Below are 19,832 nucleotides of genomic sequence, written 5' to 3'. Positions count from 1 at the left end.
AGAATAGCTAACTTAATCTCTTATTATTCATTACAAAACAGATTTTATATATGCTCTATTTATAAACTGAATCTTTCTTAAGCATCTAAATTCCCTCAATCTTTACAGTATTGTTTTCTGCAGAATACAGAAAGCATTCCAGCTGTAGTACTGTTATGACCCATCCAACATGCAGGTCACAGAACAGGTCACGAGTAACAGGGACCAGGTGTTAAGGACTCAACGTTCTGACAAAGCATTGATTACATAACCCAGGGTTAGGGTTGTAAAGGAGGGAGGATCGTTGGGCTCGCTAGCGATCCCAACGAGCTTCATACCTTGGATCGCTAGACTCGCCAGCGATCCCAACGAGCCATACTGAAGAGCTGGATATATAAGAATACAGTCATTACTATTAGACGGATTCAGTACATAGCTCTTCAGTTGTCAATCTAAGTATTCAGTTTCATACACTGAGTAGCCCCAAAGGCAGTGAACACTTGCATCGCTTATTAGAACTTGTACAGTTCCGTATTCAAGAACTTAACACTTTAACACCGCTCTTATTAGCATAAACTCTTCATATACTTAGAAATCTTCAGATTACTGCAGTGCTCATTACATTTTGACAACTCTTGTTCAAGAACGATTCAGTATTACCCCTTGAGCAATACGGAACACAATAGCTCCTCCAGGAATCCCTTCATCCCCGCGCGCCCCCACTCAGAAAGAACTGGTCAACCAGGTATACCAGCTCACCCAGCGTATCCAGAACCTGCGCGAACAACAGCAGGCCCAGAGCGCTACTATCGCCAACCAACAGGCTCAGCTAGCCCAACAGGCTCAGCTAGCCCAACAGGCTCAGCAGGCGCAGTCCACCTCTGCAACCACCAGTGGCGCTGGAAAGGCATATAAGATGAACAAGCCTGCTATGTATGATAGCAACCAGAAAACGCTATATAGATTCCTTACCTACTGCAGAGTATATTTCTTGCACTATGCAACCCAGTTCACTATGGAATCTAAGAAGATCATTCTTGCAGGAACTCATCTCGAAAAGAATGCTCTTATTTGATACAAACCTTTTCTATGCAATCACTTGGAGCATCAGAACAACCCCAATGCATATACCCAGAATACCAAGAATATGTTCAATTCCTTTAAGAGCTTTGAGAAAGCTCTCAAAGAGATCTTTAGTAATCCCAACGAAGAATGCATTACAGCTCAGCAGCTCATAAACCTCAGACAGATCAAGTTAGCTTCTGCTTATACAGTCAGATTCAAGCAATTCTCAGCGCAACTCTCGTAGGAAAATAAGAATCTTATGGAGCACTATTACAAGGGACTCAAGAACGACGTTAAGGACGAGATCTTCAAGCAGGATTAGCTAGAGAACTTTGCAATGTTCTCTAACCAAGCAATCCGCATCAACAACCGTCTGTACGAGCAATGGATAGAGAAGTTCAAGAAGAGAGGAAGCTAGATTTAGAGATTTCCAGCTAATACGAGCAAGAAACTTCAAAATAAGAACAGCGGTCGATATAGCAGCACAGCTCAGAGCAGCACCACACACGCTGGTCCCATGGAATTCAATGCTGCTAACAGGCAGTATAGCAAAAGGAACAGCGTTACTTGCTACAACTGTAACAAACAAGAATATATTGCATGCAACTGCTATCAATCCCGAAAGAACAAATAGCAACTAGTTCAGAAAGAATACTAGATGAATGTTGCTCGACGATAGAAACCCAATCAACTGAGCAAAAACACCTCCTTGGAGCAAGTGTTGGACTCTGTTGATTATGGAAGTCTTAGCTGAATATTCTGCTATAACAACAACTGCTTAATACATCTCTCGAGTAAGGAAGGTTCAGAATAGTTCTCTTAGAAGCCTCAGCGCCGCAGACAAATAGCAACAGCAGAACGAGAGTGCATGCCCAGCACTTCTACGGATAGCAACTCAGACTGCTCTGATATTGTGGAACAGAGCATTCAGGCGTTGGAAGAAGGGTTTAACAATGATACCCTTCAACGTTCTTCATCGCTTATGCTAAGCACTATGATCAGGGATATGAATAAGGAATGGTACTCTCTTAGCTACTGGTACGAATATCTAAGCAATATAGAGAACGCTTCTTAAGCAATAGAAGGATCAAGCTAGAGCAAACAATCTAGCAGCTTGCAGAAACTTCCTGCGAACAACATGCCCAACAAGCTTAAAGAAAGGTTTCCCTTTGATATTGAATGGAACAAGGAAATAATATGAATTGAATATCTTATCTATGGGATAGAACTAGAGGAGCTCTTTACCTGCATCTTCTTGCAGGATATTAAGGTACGAGAAGATGAGGACTCCTGGGTTAGCTTACTTTACAATCTATACTACGAATTGGCTTGGATCTCCTGCATCTATCATAGCTGCAGAACGCATTTCTTAGATAAGGTGCAATACGAATAGTTCCCCATCAGAGAATCAGAATAAATCCTTCAGGCTGTTGAAGAATAGGAACTCCGCTTCAGGAAGGTTCTTAACAGATAGCATTACAATGCATATATCGGACTATCAGATGACTGCTCCATGCAATGCATGAACAAGAAAATAAAATGGTAGCAGTGCAGAATGATACTCTGCATGATTTACATTAATAATAAAGTTTGCAACTAGCATTAATAGAAGAAAGATTAGGAATAATGATGATATGGGCAAAAGTAAGCTAAGAAGCTTGCTTAAGAAGCAGCAAAGCAAGCTTAGAAGAATAAACAGTTCTTAATAAATTCAAAAGGATAGGATCGCTTGTAAAGGGACTGCAGATAATCAGATCGGAATGGTTCTTATATAAAGCTTCTAGAACAGATTATGCTTACATCAAGTTCGATATATATATTCAAGAATACAGATATAGCGCACTATTGGATAGTAGCGCTCAGGGAAACTTTATATCTCCATATATCGTTAATTAGGTATAATTACAATGGAGATGGAAGAGATATTCATATACTCTCAGCACTGTGGAAGAACAACTTGTTGCATATAACCAAGGAGTAATTGATAAGGAAACTGATCATCTATCTATCTTGATTCAAGAATGCATAATCAGAGCTTCCTTTGATATCATGAATACAATATAGCATAAGCTGATTATGGAGCTTCTATGGCTTAAGAAGCATAATTCTCGAATCGATTGAACTACTAGCTAGCTCTTATGGGAACAAGCTGTATTCAGAGAGATAGTTGCAATTAATAGCGCAGGATCGAAGCTAGTGGTTGAAGAATACTTAGGAAAAGAAGCTTTACACAACTTCATACATACTTCCAAGTCAGCAGGGCTGGCAGTTCAAGGAGAAGGACTTAGTGATAAGCAAATCCAAATAGTACTAGGGCGCTAACAGGTTAGCAAAACAACGGAAGCGAGATCCTCAGCAAGTTGGTTCGCTCCGGAGCGATAAGGAAAGGCTTCAGAAAGTGGATTATGAATCCATACAGGAAAAACTTCGAAACCAGGCTCTCGAGCGCTTGCTCCGGCCTGGAGCGGACGCTCAAGGCCTTCGAAAACGCTATCAGAAAAGAAGCATGCTCAACAGTACCTACTATTCCTTCAGATAGCAGAAACAGTACAAAGACTAGAATCAATACTTGCGAATATATTATAAGAATACTATAAGTTTAAGAAACTATTTCAGGAAGAATTGGATACAGAACTGCCAGAATACAGCTCATACAACTACGAGATCCTGCTATAAGAAGAAAAACAGCTCAAATTCTTCCCTATTTACGGACTAGATAAGGCATAGCTAGAGGCATTTCGGGAGTACTTCGATGAGAATCTTAAGAAAGGATATATACGATCATTGCGATTACTAGCAGGATATCCCATTCTGTTTATACTCAAGAAAAACAGCAAGCTTAAGCTATGTATTAACTATAAGCAACTCAACAATATTACAATCAAGAACTGATATTTATTGCTACTTATCAAGGAATTACAAGATAGATTGCAAGAAATACAGTGATTTACAGTTCTGAATCTGAAAGAAGCTTATAATCTGATTAGAATAAAGAAAGGAGAAGAATGGAAAACTGCTTTCAGAATACGTTATAAATACTACGAATATTTGATTATGCTCTTTGGTTTAATGAATGCTTCAGCTTCATTTCAGGAAATAATCAATCACGTTTTATATAAGCATCTGGATCAGTTCATTATCGCTTATCTTAATAATATCCTTATTTATTCTCGAATATTTGAAGAATATAAGAAACATGTGGAAACAGTATTGCAGACGCTCCAAGATGCAAAACTTCTTGTAGAATCCGCAAAGAGTTACTTTTATATACAAAAAGTCAACTATCTCGGATTCACAATTGAGCCAAGATGTATCAAGCTACAGAAGGATAAGATAGAAGCTATTAGGAACTAGCTAATTCCTAAGAACGTTAGAAATGTTAGATCTTTTCTCGAATATGTTAACTTCTACAGATAGTTCATTAAGAACTATAGCTGAATCGCGCATTCTCTTACTAATCTTATCAAAAGGGATCAATTCTTTAAATGAATCTTTAAAGCATAAGAAGCTTTCAACAAAATCATTAGGCATATCATCTCAGAACCGATTCTGTGTAAAGCAGACTCCTATAAATCCTTTGAAGTTAAGACCAATGCATCAGGATATGTACTCGGAGGACAACTTGGTCAGCGAGATAACCAAGAATGTCTGAGGATTGTAAGCAACTTCTCGAAGAAGTTGAACAGCCCAGAAATCAACTACGGAATCCCTGATCAGAAGCTTATAGCAATAGTAAAAGCTTTCGAGAAGTAGCAATACTATCTTATCAGCGTACAATACTCAATCATAGTTTACTCGGATTACAAGAATCTGATTATGTTCATAATAACTAAAGTTTTAAATAAGCGATAAGTCAGATGGGCAGAATTCCTCTTACAATTCGATTTTAAAATTGTGCACTGCAAAGGCTTGGAGAACGAACGAGCAGATGCTTTCAGCAGAAGATTAGATCATTGAAATGCAGATTCCTCAGATATACAGAACATCTTCGCTCAAGATAAATCAGAAAATCTTATCAATGCATACAGGGAACTGAATGCTGCTCTCAGGATAGGATTCTTGGAAAAGAATTCAGAATTAATAACTTCAGACGAACAAGACAACTATATTAAGGAGATATACAGTGCACCAGCATATAAGCACTAGAGAATCAGAGCAACCTACGAATGCATCAAAAAATACTGAAATCTACCAGATCTTAGAAAAAGAATTAAGAATATCTTATAATAATGCAATAGCTGCAAGAAGAATAAAGCAGAAAGATATAAGCCTTATGAACTACTGCACTCCTTACTAGTATCTATGATTGTTTAGCAATCCATCAGTTTAAACTTCATTACCAAGCTATCTCTCTTACAAGAACTCTTAACTAAGATGCAATACGATAGCATCCTAGTAGTAGTTTGCAGACTGAGTAAGTATGCTTATTTTCTCCTTTATAAGGAAAGCAGTATAGCAGAGAAACTCGCATATGCATTTCTTAGAATGATCATTGCTAACTACAGCATATCAGAAGAAGTAATCTCCAACAGAGATAGAAAGTTCAACTCAAAGTTTTGAACTTTATTTATAAAACAGCTCGGAACACATTACAGAATGTTTACAGCATTTTACTTGCAAACAGATAAACAGATAGAAAGAATGAATCAGATTATTGAATAATACCTTTAATACTATATTAACCAGAAACAGAACAACTGGATTAATCTGTTGCTTCTCGCACAGTTCGCTTATAATAGCGCGGATACAAGCACAACAAAGAAATCACTATTCTTCACACTCTACAGATACAACCCAACAGCTTACTACAAAGCACTGCTAAGCGCAGATGCAGAAGCTGCAGACAAAAGGATTAAGAAGATTAAGAAAGTTTAGAAGAAACTCCAATCAGAATTACAATTCATTCAAGAACAAATAATGCAGTATGCAAACTCCAAAAGAATTGAGGGACCAATCCTACAAAAGGGAGATAAGATCTACCTACTTCGAAAAAACATTAAAACAACTAAATCTAGCAACAAATTTAATTACAAGAAGTTGGGATCATTCAAAATCTTGCAACAGATTTCTCCGATCAACTACAAGTTAGCATTACCTCATAGAATGAGAATACACTTAGTTTTCCACATCTTACTACTGGAATCAGCAGCATAGGAAACACTAACAGACAATATAGCAGAAGTGGAAAACAATGAACCAGAGTATGAGGTAGAGAAGATCCTCAAGCACAGAGGCACAGACAACACAAGGGAATACCTCATCAAGTGAAAAGGTTACCCAGCAAGCGAAAATTCATGGGAACCACAGAAGAACGTTAAGAACGCTCAGGAAAGAATAGCTGAGTATTGGAAAAAGAAGGAAACCAGTACCTAAGACGATCGCTCCGCCCCGAAGCGAAACTCAGAAGCCTCGGGAACCTCACTCTCCAGAAAGCCCAACCAATCTACCACAGAATTCCCCAGATCCACAGAATTCCAGTCAAAACCCTCAAAAGAAGAATCTCCAGCTACAACAGCAGATTCCTCAGCCACCACAGCCTGCACTTCAGCAGCAATACAGACCCTCTCAGCCTCAGCCTCCTCAGCCTCCTCCTTCTCAAGATCTTCAAGGTTCTTGAGATCTCAACAAATAGCCCGAGATATCCTTTCACACCATATCTTCTTTTGTTAACACAGTCAAAGCAATTTCAATTCCAACTCTTCTATCTCATCCTCCAGCTTTCGATGCTGAGTAGAGATAAGAAGGAGTTCAGCAGCATTCATCAGCTCCAGAACATCGCATTTAGCGCGATTCTGGGAAACGCACTCCGAGCAACGGAATGAATCGTAAGAAGAAACGATATACAATTGCAAGCCTCGATTATCGCAATAAGAACAGAGATGCATATCGAAACTGTTTGAAAGAATGGACTGAAGAAGGAGATCTTTCTGCTTCTTTTTGTCAGAGCAAGGATTCGAGGATTTCAGTTTCGCAACTTTGTTAATTCTATTCGATATCTCGATTAGGAAAGCAAGATTATAAATACAAAGACTTATCAGAATACTTATAGAAGATCGTTGAGAATAATAACTAATAGAAGGGAGATAATATTATAACCCATCCAATATGCAGATTACAGAACAGATCACGAGTAACAGGAATCAGATATCAAGGACTCAACGTTCTAACAAAGCATTGATTACATAATCCAGAGTTAGGATTGTAAAGAAGAGAGGATCGTTAGGCTTGCTAGCGATCCCAACGAGCTTCACACCTTGGATCGCTAGACTCGCCAGCGATCCCAATGAGCCATACTGAAGAGCTGGATATATAAGGACACGGTTATTACCATTAGACGGATTCAGTACATAGCTCTTCAGTTGTCAATCTAAGTATTCAGTTTCATACACTGAGTAGCCCCAAAGGCAGTGAACACTTGCATCGCTTATTAGGACTTGTACGGTTCCGTATTCAAGGACTTAACACTTTGACACCGCTCTTGTTAGCATAAACTCTTCGTGTACTTAGGAATCTTCGGATTGCTGCAGTGCTCATTACAAGTACTCTCAACTCAAAAATCTCAAACTAGAAAAGCAAAGAAATATTAGAGAAAGCAATAATCAAGAGAGAAGATAGCTTCTATATCTAAAAGCTCTTCCAATCAGATACTCAGTTCAGCTAATTACCTAGCTAATAACCACTATAATCAGAACTTCAGATTCTTCTTTCACAGTAAGCTTGCTAGTAATGAATTAATGTTGTTTGCTTGTATAGAAATCTTTTTATAGCTAAAGCGATTCGATTAGTAGCATCAGATCAAAGGGATTAATAATATTCAAGTATTCAACTTTATGAAAAGCTTTTATGCAGATATAATTGTTGCTAAAGAAGTAGAAAGATTTACTATAAGCGCTAAAACTTGAAATAAATAGAAAGAGTAACTATTAGTTGCTTATTGCTCTTGGAATCATCTTCAAATATATACTTTCAAGCAGAAGCATCTGAATATTATTAACAACTATTTTATTACTAATGCTGCTAGCTTCTAATTATTTATTATAAACTATAATAATGCTCTTATTCATCTTAAGATTAGAAATAGTTAATCTGTAGCAGAAGCATAAATAAAGCTTTCTTCAATCTAGATTAAGCGCTTCTGAGCTAATTATAGTATTACTGCTGAAAATATTAGTAATAAGAAGTAGCTTTATCTTATGGAAAAGCTGTTGAAGATTTATTATAAAGCACTTCAGGAGAAAACTTAAGACTAACTTGCCTTCAGTACTACTAATCTCTAACTTTATTAATAAACTCAATTCCAAGATCCTTCTATATTTCCATCTCAGCTAATCCTTAACTAGATACAGCTTATTCCTATTCTATATTCAATACATAATGCTTTCAATTAACTAATAAACTTATTAGAATAAGTAATAAAGCTATTATACTATTAATTACTTTAATAATCAACTTATAATTAGCAAGCTTAGCTTAAATTAACTAAGCAGATTTTAAAAGCTAAATCTGCTTAGAAAAGCAATCAAGAATATAACTAATTAGCTTTAATAATAAAGCAATTTCACATTAATCAAATTGCAATAGCAAAATCCTTAAAGCTACAGACTAATACTCTCAGATAAATACAAAATATCTTGTATAACCAAATCAAAGCTTTACAGAAGATCTTATAACTAATCAAGCATTTCCAAACTGTTTCTGCAAGAAATTCTTTTTAGAGAAATGCAAATTCCTTGCAGATAAGTATTATCTATATAAGTTCGAAGAATGAGAGAAAGCAGTATTCTGAAGTATAGCAAGCGGAGATTAATGAAATCCTGAAGAAGAATGGAACTTTGTACAGATGCTATAGCTGTAGATTAAAGTTTCATAGAGCTTATGAATGTATAGAATTCTGTATTATTATGAATTGTAGCATTTGCTATGCTTTAGTATTAGCAAAGCTAGAGTAGCATCTTAATAATCGCTTGAAGTTTCTGAATTCTAGATTAAAATTAGTATTATATAGCTAGATTATATTCGCTCGAAATAATTTTAAAAGCAATATAATTCATCTAATTCTCAGTTTCTGTAAAGATTAGTAGCTGAAGAGTATTAAAGATTCTTAGATCTCTTAATATATCAGCTTAATCTAAGAGAATAAGAAATAGCGTAGAGATTCTAAGATAGCTAAGAATAAGATATTATAGAAAGAGATTAATTCCGTTCTCAAATGCAACAATTAGTATAGAATTAATAATATTAAGATCTTTAGCAATGCTAGTAAGATTTAAATAGAGAAGTTATATCTTACTTCAGCTTAAGCTAAACTATACTTACTAAAGCTTTCCAGCATTAATGCTATAGATATTAAGCTTGTTTAAGCTTAGATAAATGCAAGTAAAGCAAAAAAGTGCTGTATTGAAAAGGCTGAGTATGATAATAATAAGATTGGAGGAGATGCAAGTATAAGAACTGTTAAGATTTCTATATATTTCGAGAATATTAAACTAAAGAAATCTAACAAGCAATCTAATAGTTTAAACAGAGAGCTAATAATTCAGACTATTAGTAATAAGCTTCTAAATCAGTTTCTAAACTACTTATTAAAAGTTTCAGACTGGAAAATAACAGTTATATTATTAGAATAGAAAGCTTATCTGATTTATAATCTTTAAGGAATCAGCTCTAAAGCTTGAAAAATTATTAATCTCAACAATTAAACCAGCTCGAACCTATATAAAGCAGATATTGCTAAATTAGCTAATTCATTATAGCATAAACTCAGAATCTTAATGCTTTCTCAATCTAAAGAGCTTATTAATAGTTAGATTATTAATACTTGGAATATTACTAAATATCTTTCGAAACTAGCTCAACTATCTGCAATTCAAGCTTTATTTCTTATTGCTAAATCTGGCTATATTAAGCTTACTATTAATATGATTCAAGCTTTCAACAAATCCTCATTTCCTTCTGTAACAGCTTTCATAACTGCTCTCAGCAGTATTCAAGATAGAAGCATTGCTTCAGTAGTATATATTCCTCTGCAGCTGAAAGATAAAGAAAATGAACTTGTATAAGCAATGCTGAATATAGATACTGAAATAAGCTTAATAGCTCTCTCTCTATATTCAAGCATATGCTTATCTTATATACTAATATCAAATATTATCTTATATACATACAATAAATCAGATATAGCGCTTGTTAGAGTTCTTGAAACTAATATTTTCTATAGCAGCTTCTCTGAACAGATAATATTCTATATTATTAATAATAAATTGATATTGCTAAATTATTCTATATTATTAGAAATGCTGTTTATAATGCAAATCAAGCTTTTCTTTAATTATTCTATTCCTGGATTTCTCTATGCAAGCTTCATCTTTGGAAAAGTATAACTGATTACTATAATCAGCAGTCAGAAACTCCTTGAAGAGAAGGATTTATATAGAATTATATCAAAAAACTGAATACTAGCAGCTACTCTAAGAAATGCAGAGCTATTAGCAGAGAAATTATTTCAGAGTAGATATTATTGAAGAAGAGAGATACAGCTATAATATTTATATCTGAATGAAATATTGCAGCTATTATAAATGAGTTAATAGTAGAACTAATGAGAAGAAAGTTGAAGAAGAGTTGCTTTATAATAAATAAGAAAGAAGCAATCCAAGAGTCTTGCTTATATGAAATGCATAGCAGCTAACGCTATTTATACTAGCTATATTATATAGAAAAGAAAAGAAAAGATATCTTAAGCTTAATTAATATTCTTTATAAGCTTAAAGATAAGAAGATTAAGCTAATTAATAATTCTCAGCTTAATAATTCAGTATTAAAAGAAATAATCAGATAAAAGTCTGCTAAGATTAAGAAGATAAAATAAGCTTAGCGATTTACAAAGCTTACCAAGTATGATGAGTAGATTGAATTCAAATTCAGCAATTTGAATTCTAATTAGCATCTAAGATCTGATCAGTAAGCTGCTATATAAGAGAAAAACTGTAAAGGGTTTTCTAAAGCTGAAAAGAAAATATTCAAATACATATTAAGAAACAGAATCAAAGCTCTTGTATAGAACTTTACTAAGATTGAAAAGATTATTGAAGAAGTAGCTTCCTTGCAAGAAATCAGAACTATATCTTATAAAATCTTTTAAGCAAAGCATATTCCAATCCTTAATGCTTTCAAGCTAAAGCTAATAAAGCTTCTAAAACAATATATTAAGCAGAAGATTATTAAAAAAAGCTATATATTATACAGAAATAATTAGTTTCTTATTATTAAAAAGAATAATAGCTTATATCTAATTAATAATACTTAAAAGTATAATAAGCATAGTTTTAAGAATGCTTTTATGCTGCTTACTTCAGATGAATTCTTGGAGAAATTTGCTATATGCAAGATTCTTTTATTACTTAACTTCTTTTCCAAATATAACCAAGTGCAATTATATTCTAATAGCAGAGATATAATAATCTTCTTAATGCTTTTAAGCTTATTCAGAATGTATATTTTATTCTAGAATGCTACTAACTCTATTACTTAGTTTATAAGAATAATAATTAGATTTCTATATAATCTTATTTCTTATATATACTAGCTTTTTCTTAATAATATTTCTGTTTATAATCTTATAATAATCTATAAGAATAAAGAGATTCTAAGCTTTTCCGGAATGCATAAGTATATTGCTAAGTATATTAGAAATCTTAATAAGATTCTTATAAATGCAGAGCTAGCTAAAGCTATAATCTCAGTATTTAAGTTAGAATAATGCTAAATAAAAGTTAATATAATTGATTATATTATTAGTTCCAGCGAATAATAATCTCAGAATAGAAAGATGAAAAAGCTTCTAGCTTGAATAGAATGCAAGAATATCAAAAATATTCGCTCTTTCATTAAACTGATTATTTATTATACAGCTTGGATTTGAAACTTTGCAATTATTGCTTAATTATTCTATAATCTTCTTAAGAAAGATATTATATAGAGATAGAAGAAGGAATAGAAAGAAGCTATTGCTAGACTTATTTGAATACTTATATTTCATTTAGTTATTATTTCAATTAATTATAGCACTAATACTGAGAAGATTATTCTTATAGTAAATGCAAGCTTATTAAGCTAAAGCATTGCATTAATACAGATAGTAGAGAATAAACGAAAGCTAGTATATTTCATTAGCAGAATCTGAATAATTGCAGTACAGAAGTATAATGCTACTAAGAGGAAGTATTGCGCTATTCTCTATGCTTTATAATCTCTTTAGCAGCATCTCTATAATTACTATTTCATTCTGGAAATCAATGCTTATATTCTAGTAAACCAACTTAATAAAGAAATGAATAATATACTCAGTACTCTTTTGAATAGATAAATAGCAATAATTAAGATATTTAATTTTACTATTAAATATATTTCCGAGTTAAAGAATTCTGTAGCTAATACTCTTTCTCGATCTTTATATTTAATATTATTTAAGAAAGATGAAAATAGTAATATTAAAAACTAGTATAATGCTCAGCTTAATAGCATAAACTCAGATAGAGCTAATCTAATATTACTGCTAAATCCAACTTTTCAGTAAATAGAATAGTTGAAATAATATATAGAGTTCTTATGCTATAGGATTATTCTATCAAAACTCTTCAAGAGAGATTGCAAGAACTTTATAATAGAAGCATTAAAGCATTAAGTACTTAATCAAGCTTTATAGCGCTATGCTAATGCAAAACTCTTATGCTAATAAATAGTAAATAATTCTAATCTTCATTACTGAATTATTAGAGAATATTATGCTAAATTTGAATATTAAGATTGAGATTCTATAGTAGCTTATATCAAGCAATTCTACTACTGAAGAGATCTCTGAATAAATATAGCTAATGCTATCTTGGATTGCAAGAAGTATGCAAAGTTCAATCTAAAGATATAAAAGAAAGAAATAATTCTAATTCTTTTAAATTAATTCTTTACAAGGATTAGCATTAATATTCAATATATAGCTAAAGATAGCAATTATAGATATTTTGCAGAAGCTTGCTATAATCTAATCAGCTATATACTTACAAGACTTCTTAAGAAAGCTATAGCTGCAGAAATAAGGAAATTTATTTTGAAAGAAATCATTTTTGTATTCAGATGCTCTTTCAAAATTACTATTAATAAAGAATCAGAAAACAAAGCTGAAATAGCTAAAACCATCAGAGCTCTTGAAATCCTGCTTATTCAGATCTCTAATTACAATTCTCATGCTTAAGAATAAATAGAAGCTAATCATTTTTTCTTAGCAAGTGTTCTTGCTAAGCTAGCTAATACTTAATTCTGAAAATAAAAGCAATACTTGAAACTTATACTCTTCGCTAAAAAAACTATAATCTGCTAGTTGCATGAATACAACTCCTTCTATTTGATTTTCAGTTAAGAGCTACTTATTTCAATTGAAACTGAAATTCTAATATAAAGAATTCTTATATAAACTGAAAACTAATCTCCTCAGAAAGCGTTTGAAATGCAGTTGAGAATGATTGTAGCTAAGAAAGATGATATACAGAAAGCAATTGAAGCTATTTAAGCATATTATCAAAAAATTGCAGCTAAAAGTTAAATGCAGAATCTAGTACGAAAATCTCAACTGAATATCAAAGATCTTATATTTATCTATAATTATATTTGAAAAATAAGCTACTTATATAATACTAAGATCTCTTATAAGTAAAAGGATTCATATCTAATTGCTCAGATCTTAAACAAATATGCTTATAAGCTTAAGATTACAAACGAAGTTCTGCTAAAAAGCATATATTCAGCTACTAATCTCAAAAAGTTTGTATAGAATATAAATAGCATTTGAGAATCCGAGATACTTATACTCTAAGAAGAAGATATTAAGCTTTAATCTAGCTAATTATTAGCAGAAAAGCTAGATTCAATGAAAGCTTTCTAGCAAGAGAAACTAAATAATAATATCCTTGAAATTCAGAAAGCAGATTCAAGCAATAATGCTATATTCTGAATTTCAAACATTATTAAGTATAACTCTATGCTTAGCTAAATCAGTTCTAATTCAGAAACTATTAATCTAGCAACTAAAGCGGATAATAATGCTAAGAATAGAAATAGAATTAGTAATAATAAATATTTTATATAAATAGCAAAGAAGGAAAGATAAGAATAAGAGAAAGCAAATAGAAATAAGATATTTATACTAATTCTAACTAAATCAGCATTCCTAATTCATAAGAAAGATTGATTTCTTTCTGTTTATATTTCCTTTTTATTTGCAAAATATATTTTCTTTTTATCTTTCCTATTTCATCTCATATATTTTGCTGGAAAAGAAGGAATAAAGTATTATCTGCTACTACTCGCCACAGAATATTATAAACTCATTTAAAAATTTCAAAGTACTCAGCACAAAGCATATTGATCAGCTTTAAAACCATTTTCATTATTCAAAAATTGCAATATATTGGAATACAATGCATGAAAAATGCAGAGCGCTAAAGAAATACTGCAATCTATAGAAACTCCTTACTTTTATACATCATTCTTATCATCAGAATATCTATAAATATCATTCAATAGCTCTCTTCTTATTCTATTCAGATCTATATTATCCGTATTATCTGCTGAAGAATTATTATCAAAAATAGAGAAAAAATCTTGAAACTGAACAAACTTAGCTTATTTCTTAATACAAGATTCTATTATAGCCTTGCTCTTGCTTTTATTCTTGCTGCAAGATACAGATTGTAAAGCTGCTTGCTCAAATCCAGATATTCCCTTCTTAGAAGCAGAAGAAGCAATACTCTTCTTGCTAATCTATACAGATAAAGTTAGCAGTAATCTCTTTAAGCATTGCAACTATAATTAGTTATGAAACTTACAGTATCCTATGAATATTATTTTCTTAGCATAAAAGAAACTTATTTAATCTAGTTATATGCAATATCTTTATTCTGTATAAGCTTGTATTAAGCTTTAATAATATGCTTAATATTAGTATTAGAATTAACTTGAGAATTTATCTTAATTATATATTAAGAGCTGAATTAGTAAAATGAATACTAATGCTGCAAGAAGAATAATAATTAATATATACTTAAATCTAATCAAGAATATTAGAATAAAAATCTTACTTATATATTATACTCTTTAATACAAGAGAAGTTTTTAGTATAATTATATCTAAACTCTGTATAATAAATGCAATTGCTATACTTCCTATTGAAAAAGCTCTTTATTAAGATGCATTCTAAGAAAAGCTAGTTAATATTAATCTGCTGCTTCTATACAAGCATACAAGCAGTAGCATATTAATAGAAGCAGCAATTGCAAGAAACTAAGTTATGCTAACTATAGAACTGAATAAGAAAGGAATTTACTTGCTTAGAGCAGGAGAAGATACAGATAAGATACTTGCTAAAGAGCTTCCAATCAGCTTTATATATTACAATAGGATTCAGTTTAATAGAATTCTTATTATTCAGCTTTACGAAATAAGCAGCAAAGCTAGAGCTTAGCAGTAAGTTATTCCAAAACATAATATCGCCTTGAATATTCCAAGAAGCATATATCAAGCTAAGATCTTTCTTAATAATATTAAAGTTTATAATATTAAGAAAATTAATATAGATATTCTTAAGCTAATAATAATTGCTGCTCTGAAAAGAAGAAATCAAAAAAGAAAACTAGATTCAGATCTTATTAACCTCTTAAGAAGCAGTATTTATCTGCAAAGAGAAAATAGCATTAGTAACAATTCGAGATATCTTGAGTATATTGCAGAGCTGAGCAAGAGAAGATTAATAGAAGGAGAAGTTATTATATAAAGAATAAATTGAAAAGCAAAGTAAACTGAGAAAGAGATTGTTAAACAGTTTGCTAAAGATTAATAAGATAGTAATAAGTAATAAATATACTTAACTGAGTTATTATGCTTTCTATTCAGTTTATTGCTAAATAGCTTTTATTTAGCTAAGAGTAAAGCTATTTGCTTTATAATAAATAAAAAGCAGTAAATTACTTAAATAGTTGCTAAATAAGATAAATTAGCTATTTTATCTATACTTGCAGCTAGCTATTCTTCTTCTTTCTTCAACCTCTTTATAACTACTTTTCTTAAGTATACATATATTCTTTTTCTTTCTTATCAACGCTGCTTCAAATCTATATACTAACATCAGAGCAAATTATTAATTGCTCTGCTTATATAATATTATCTTTCTTAACAGATCTTCAAGCTAAAGCTGCATTCTTCTCTACTTTTCTTTCTCAATCAATACTCTCTTAATTTCTTAACTTTACATCTTTGCAAATTCCTTTTGCAATTACTTATCTTCCAATAAAGCTATTCTTCTCTTTTTACTTTCCTTTTAATTCAGCAGTAATAGCTGAATTCAAGTACTCTCTGTTCCTATCTATTCAGTATAGCTAAGGAAACTGAATAATCAAGGCTTACTGCTTTCGAACTATCTTTCCCAGAGCGCTATATCCAACTGAAGTAATTAAGAATTATCCGCTCTACTTCAGTCTAAGAAATAAAGAAAATTATTTAGCAGCAGAATTCATTAAGAAGTACTTTTCAGAGTTATTCTCTTGCAAGTTATACTTGCTTATAATCTTCAGTGCTAATTCTTTCAGATATCTTCTCAATATTTATAATCTGATTGAATTCTTAGATGCAGAAATTTCTTAAGATATTAATCTATAGTATACTATAGCTGCTTTTCGTTATTATGCTTAGTATAATTAATAAGATATATTCTTAATAGAATGTCTTTGTATTCTATTAATAGCTTATTCATCTAGCTTTTTTAATATTCTTAATAAGCAGGATCTGCTCAGATATAAAGCTAGATAGAAATGCTTATAAATTCTCTTCTTAGTTAATATAGCAACTTTAGCTTATATTTTATCTTAGCTTGATATAAAGACTGAAAAAGGATTTTATATTGCTATATACAAATCTAGCAATACTCTACTAGCTTATATAAGCAAGCATTATCTGAATAATCAGCTCAAAAGTGCTAGAGCTAATCAGGATTAAGATTTCGAGAATATTCCAACTATACTGCTGAATAATAATTCGAATATAGCTCTGCTCTATACAATCGAACTATTTCGCCTTCAAATCCTGAAATCTACTAATTTCTACTAATCATCTAATAGCTATTCAGACTGAAAGCAAGCTTTCTATCTTAATTATAGAAAGATTATACAAAATATGGAAAAATAGGATATAAAGATAGCTATAATAAGCCTGCACTGCTAAGCTTTCTTTTATAAGCTGGGATATAATAACTATATGCAATATTCTGATTAGCTATTAAGAAGGAATACTTTACTTTAAGAATATAAAGCTGTATAAGTAAAAGCTGATAGGATACTGAATATAACTTACAAGCTGAATATTATCTTCTTTATAAAAAAAGTTGCAAACTTGCTTAAACTATTTATTGAAAGCGATCTTAATAGAATAAGAAGGAATATATCAGCTTTTGTTCTAAAGAATTTCAGAGTAAGTAGAGCATTCAGTCTAATTCTATTAAGATAACAGTTCCAAGAAAGTATAGCTTCAGCTAGCCTGATCTTGCATTCATTAAGAAAATATAGTATTAGCTCAGAATTAAGTTAACTTCTATTCGAAACTCTTATCAATTCTTACTTCTCTTTATCTTAAGAAATACTTATTAATTCAGAACTAATAATCAATCTATTAATATAGCAAATAGCTAGGCTTAAATGTGCTACTAAAGCTCTATTGCATTAAAGACTAAGAAGCAGCAATATTATGCTTTTCAGTTTTCCTAATAAATCTTAGAAGCTTTATATGCTTCTATAAAATGAGCTTTATAGCTTTAACTCTATTAAGCTCTTAGTAGATTCTTCGAACTGAATAGAGTTTGATTATACTATCAAGATGAATATGTATGAAGCGAACTGTAAAAGAATCCATTGAGTGAAAATATAGAATTAGAAGAGAACTGCTGCTGCTACTACTGCTTGAGCAGAGTTTGAAAGTAGATAAGAATAGAGAAAAGATTAGTATTAGAATCTATTCAGATTATGCTTATATTATAAATGAACTAAAGATAGATATTAATACTTCTGCATTGATTTAAATAATAGCTTAAGCAATAGAGAGAGATATAAAGATTGAATTGAAAGAATAGTTTAGTTTATAGTATTTTTTTTAGCAGTTTATAATAAATTCTTTATTTCTTTACTTTATCTCCCTCTAATTAGATCTGGTATACTATTGAACTTATTGCAACTTTGGAAAAAAGTTGCTAAGGGAGAACTATTGTAGTGGCTAGGGTAGTAGTTTGTAGAACGTGGAGTATAGTGAGTCAAGAATTCTCATACATATAAAGAATATCATCTACTTTTCAAATTCTTTAGCTATAAGCAATAATCAAGCATTCTTTCTCTTCTTTTCAATTTTAAATTCTTTGAATAGATCTAAGATAGGTTTTTTATTCTGTTCTTGTGCTCGTATGGCCTTAGTTTGCTGTTCTCATCTGCACAAGCATGCTTGGGTTGCACGAGCTCTTGCTCATTGCTTCGGCAGCTGTTTGTTCCTTTTTCTTTCGAGGGCGACAGCGCCCTAGTTCTGATTCAATGTAAAAGTAACTCTTTGCGGATTTCACAATGAGTTTTGCATTTTAGAGCATTTGCAATACTATTTTCACATGTTTCTTATATTCTTCAAATATTCGAGAGTAGATAAAGATATTATCGAGATAGGTAATAATAAACTGATTCAGATGCTTATATAGAATATAATTGATTATTTTCTGGAACAAAGCTGAAGCATTCGTTAGATTAAAGAGTATAATCAAATATTTATAGTATTTATAGCATATTCTGAAAGCAGTTTTCCATTCTTCTCCTTTCTTTACTCTGATCAGATTATAAGCTTCTTTCAGATTCAGAACTATGAATCACTATACTTCTTGCAATCTATCTTATAATTTCTTGATAAGTAGCAATGAATATCAGTTCTTGATTATAATATCATTGAATTGCTTATAATCAATATATAGCCTAAGCTTGCTATTTTTCTTAGATATAAACAGAATGGAATATCCTGCTAGTAATTGCAATAATCATATATATTCTTTCTTAAGATTCTTATCAAGATACTCTCTAAATGCCTCTAGCTATGCCTTATCTAATTCATAGATGGGAAAGAATTTGAGCTATTTCCTTTCTTATAGCAGGATTTCATAGTTATATGAGCTGTATTCTAGCAATCCTGTATTCAATTCTTTCTGAAATAGTTTCTTGAACTTATAATATTCTCATAATATGTTCGCAAGTATTAATTCTGATTCTTATACTGTTTCTGCTATCTGAAGGAATAATAAATACTGCTGAGCGTACTTCTTTTCGTTCATTGTTTTTAGTAACATTTTTGAAAGCTTTAAGCATTCGCTCCAAGCTGAACCGAGCGCTCGAGAGCTTAGTTTCGAGGTTTTTCTTATATGAGTTTATAATTCACATTCTGAAGCTTTTTCTTGTTACTCCGGAGCAAATCAACTTGCTGAGGATCTTACTTCTGTTATTTTGCTAATCTATTAGCGCCCTAACACTGTTTGGATTCGCTTATTACTAGATCTTTCTTCTTGAACTGCTAGCTCTACTGGTTTGAAAGTATGTAGAAAGTTGTATAAAGCTTCTTTTCCTGAATATTCTTCAATTACTAGCTTCGATTCTGCATTATTAATTATAACTATCTCTCTGAATATAGCTTGTTTTTATGAGATTTAGCTAGTAGTTCAATCGATTCGAGA

The 19,832-nt window shown here is 31.5% G+C and overlaps 1 protein-coding gene across 1 annotated transcript; it reads right to left on the bottom strand.

The window, feature by feature from the left end:
• Positions 1 to 6,462: 6,462 nt before the first annotated feature.
• On the bottom strand, positions 6,463 to 6,699 carry M406DRAFT_323708 (uncharacterized protein; the record flags this gene model as incomplete). Its single annotated transcript, XM_040919804.1, has 3 exons — positions 6,463 to 6,465; positions 6,513 to 6,656; positions 6,697 to 6,699. The coding sequence occupies 3 exons, from the start codon at positions 6,697 to 6,699 to the stop codon at positions 6,463 to 6,465; spliced, it is 150 nt and encodes a 49-aa protein (XP_040773829.1).
• Between the last annotated feature and the right edge of the window lie 13,133 nt (positions 6,700 to 19,832).

The sequence above is a fragment of the Cryphonectria parasitica genome (assembly GCF_011745365.1).
Source record: "Cryphonectria parasitica EP155 unplaced genomic scaffold M406scaffold_7, whole genome shotgun sequence".
Lineage (NCBI taxonomy): Eukaryota > Fungi > Ascomycota > Sordariomycetes > Diaporthales > Cryphonectriaceae > Cryphonectria > Cryphonectria parasitica.
Note: the sequence above shows the minus strand (reverse complement) of the source record. Positions and strands in the feature narration are given on the sequence as shown.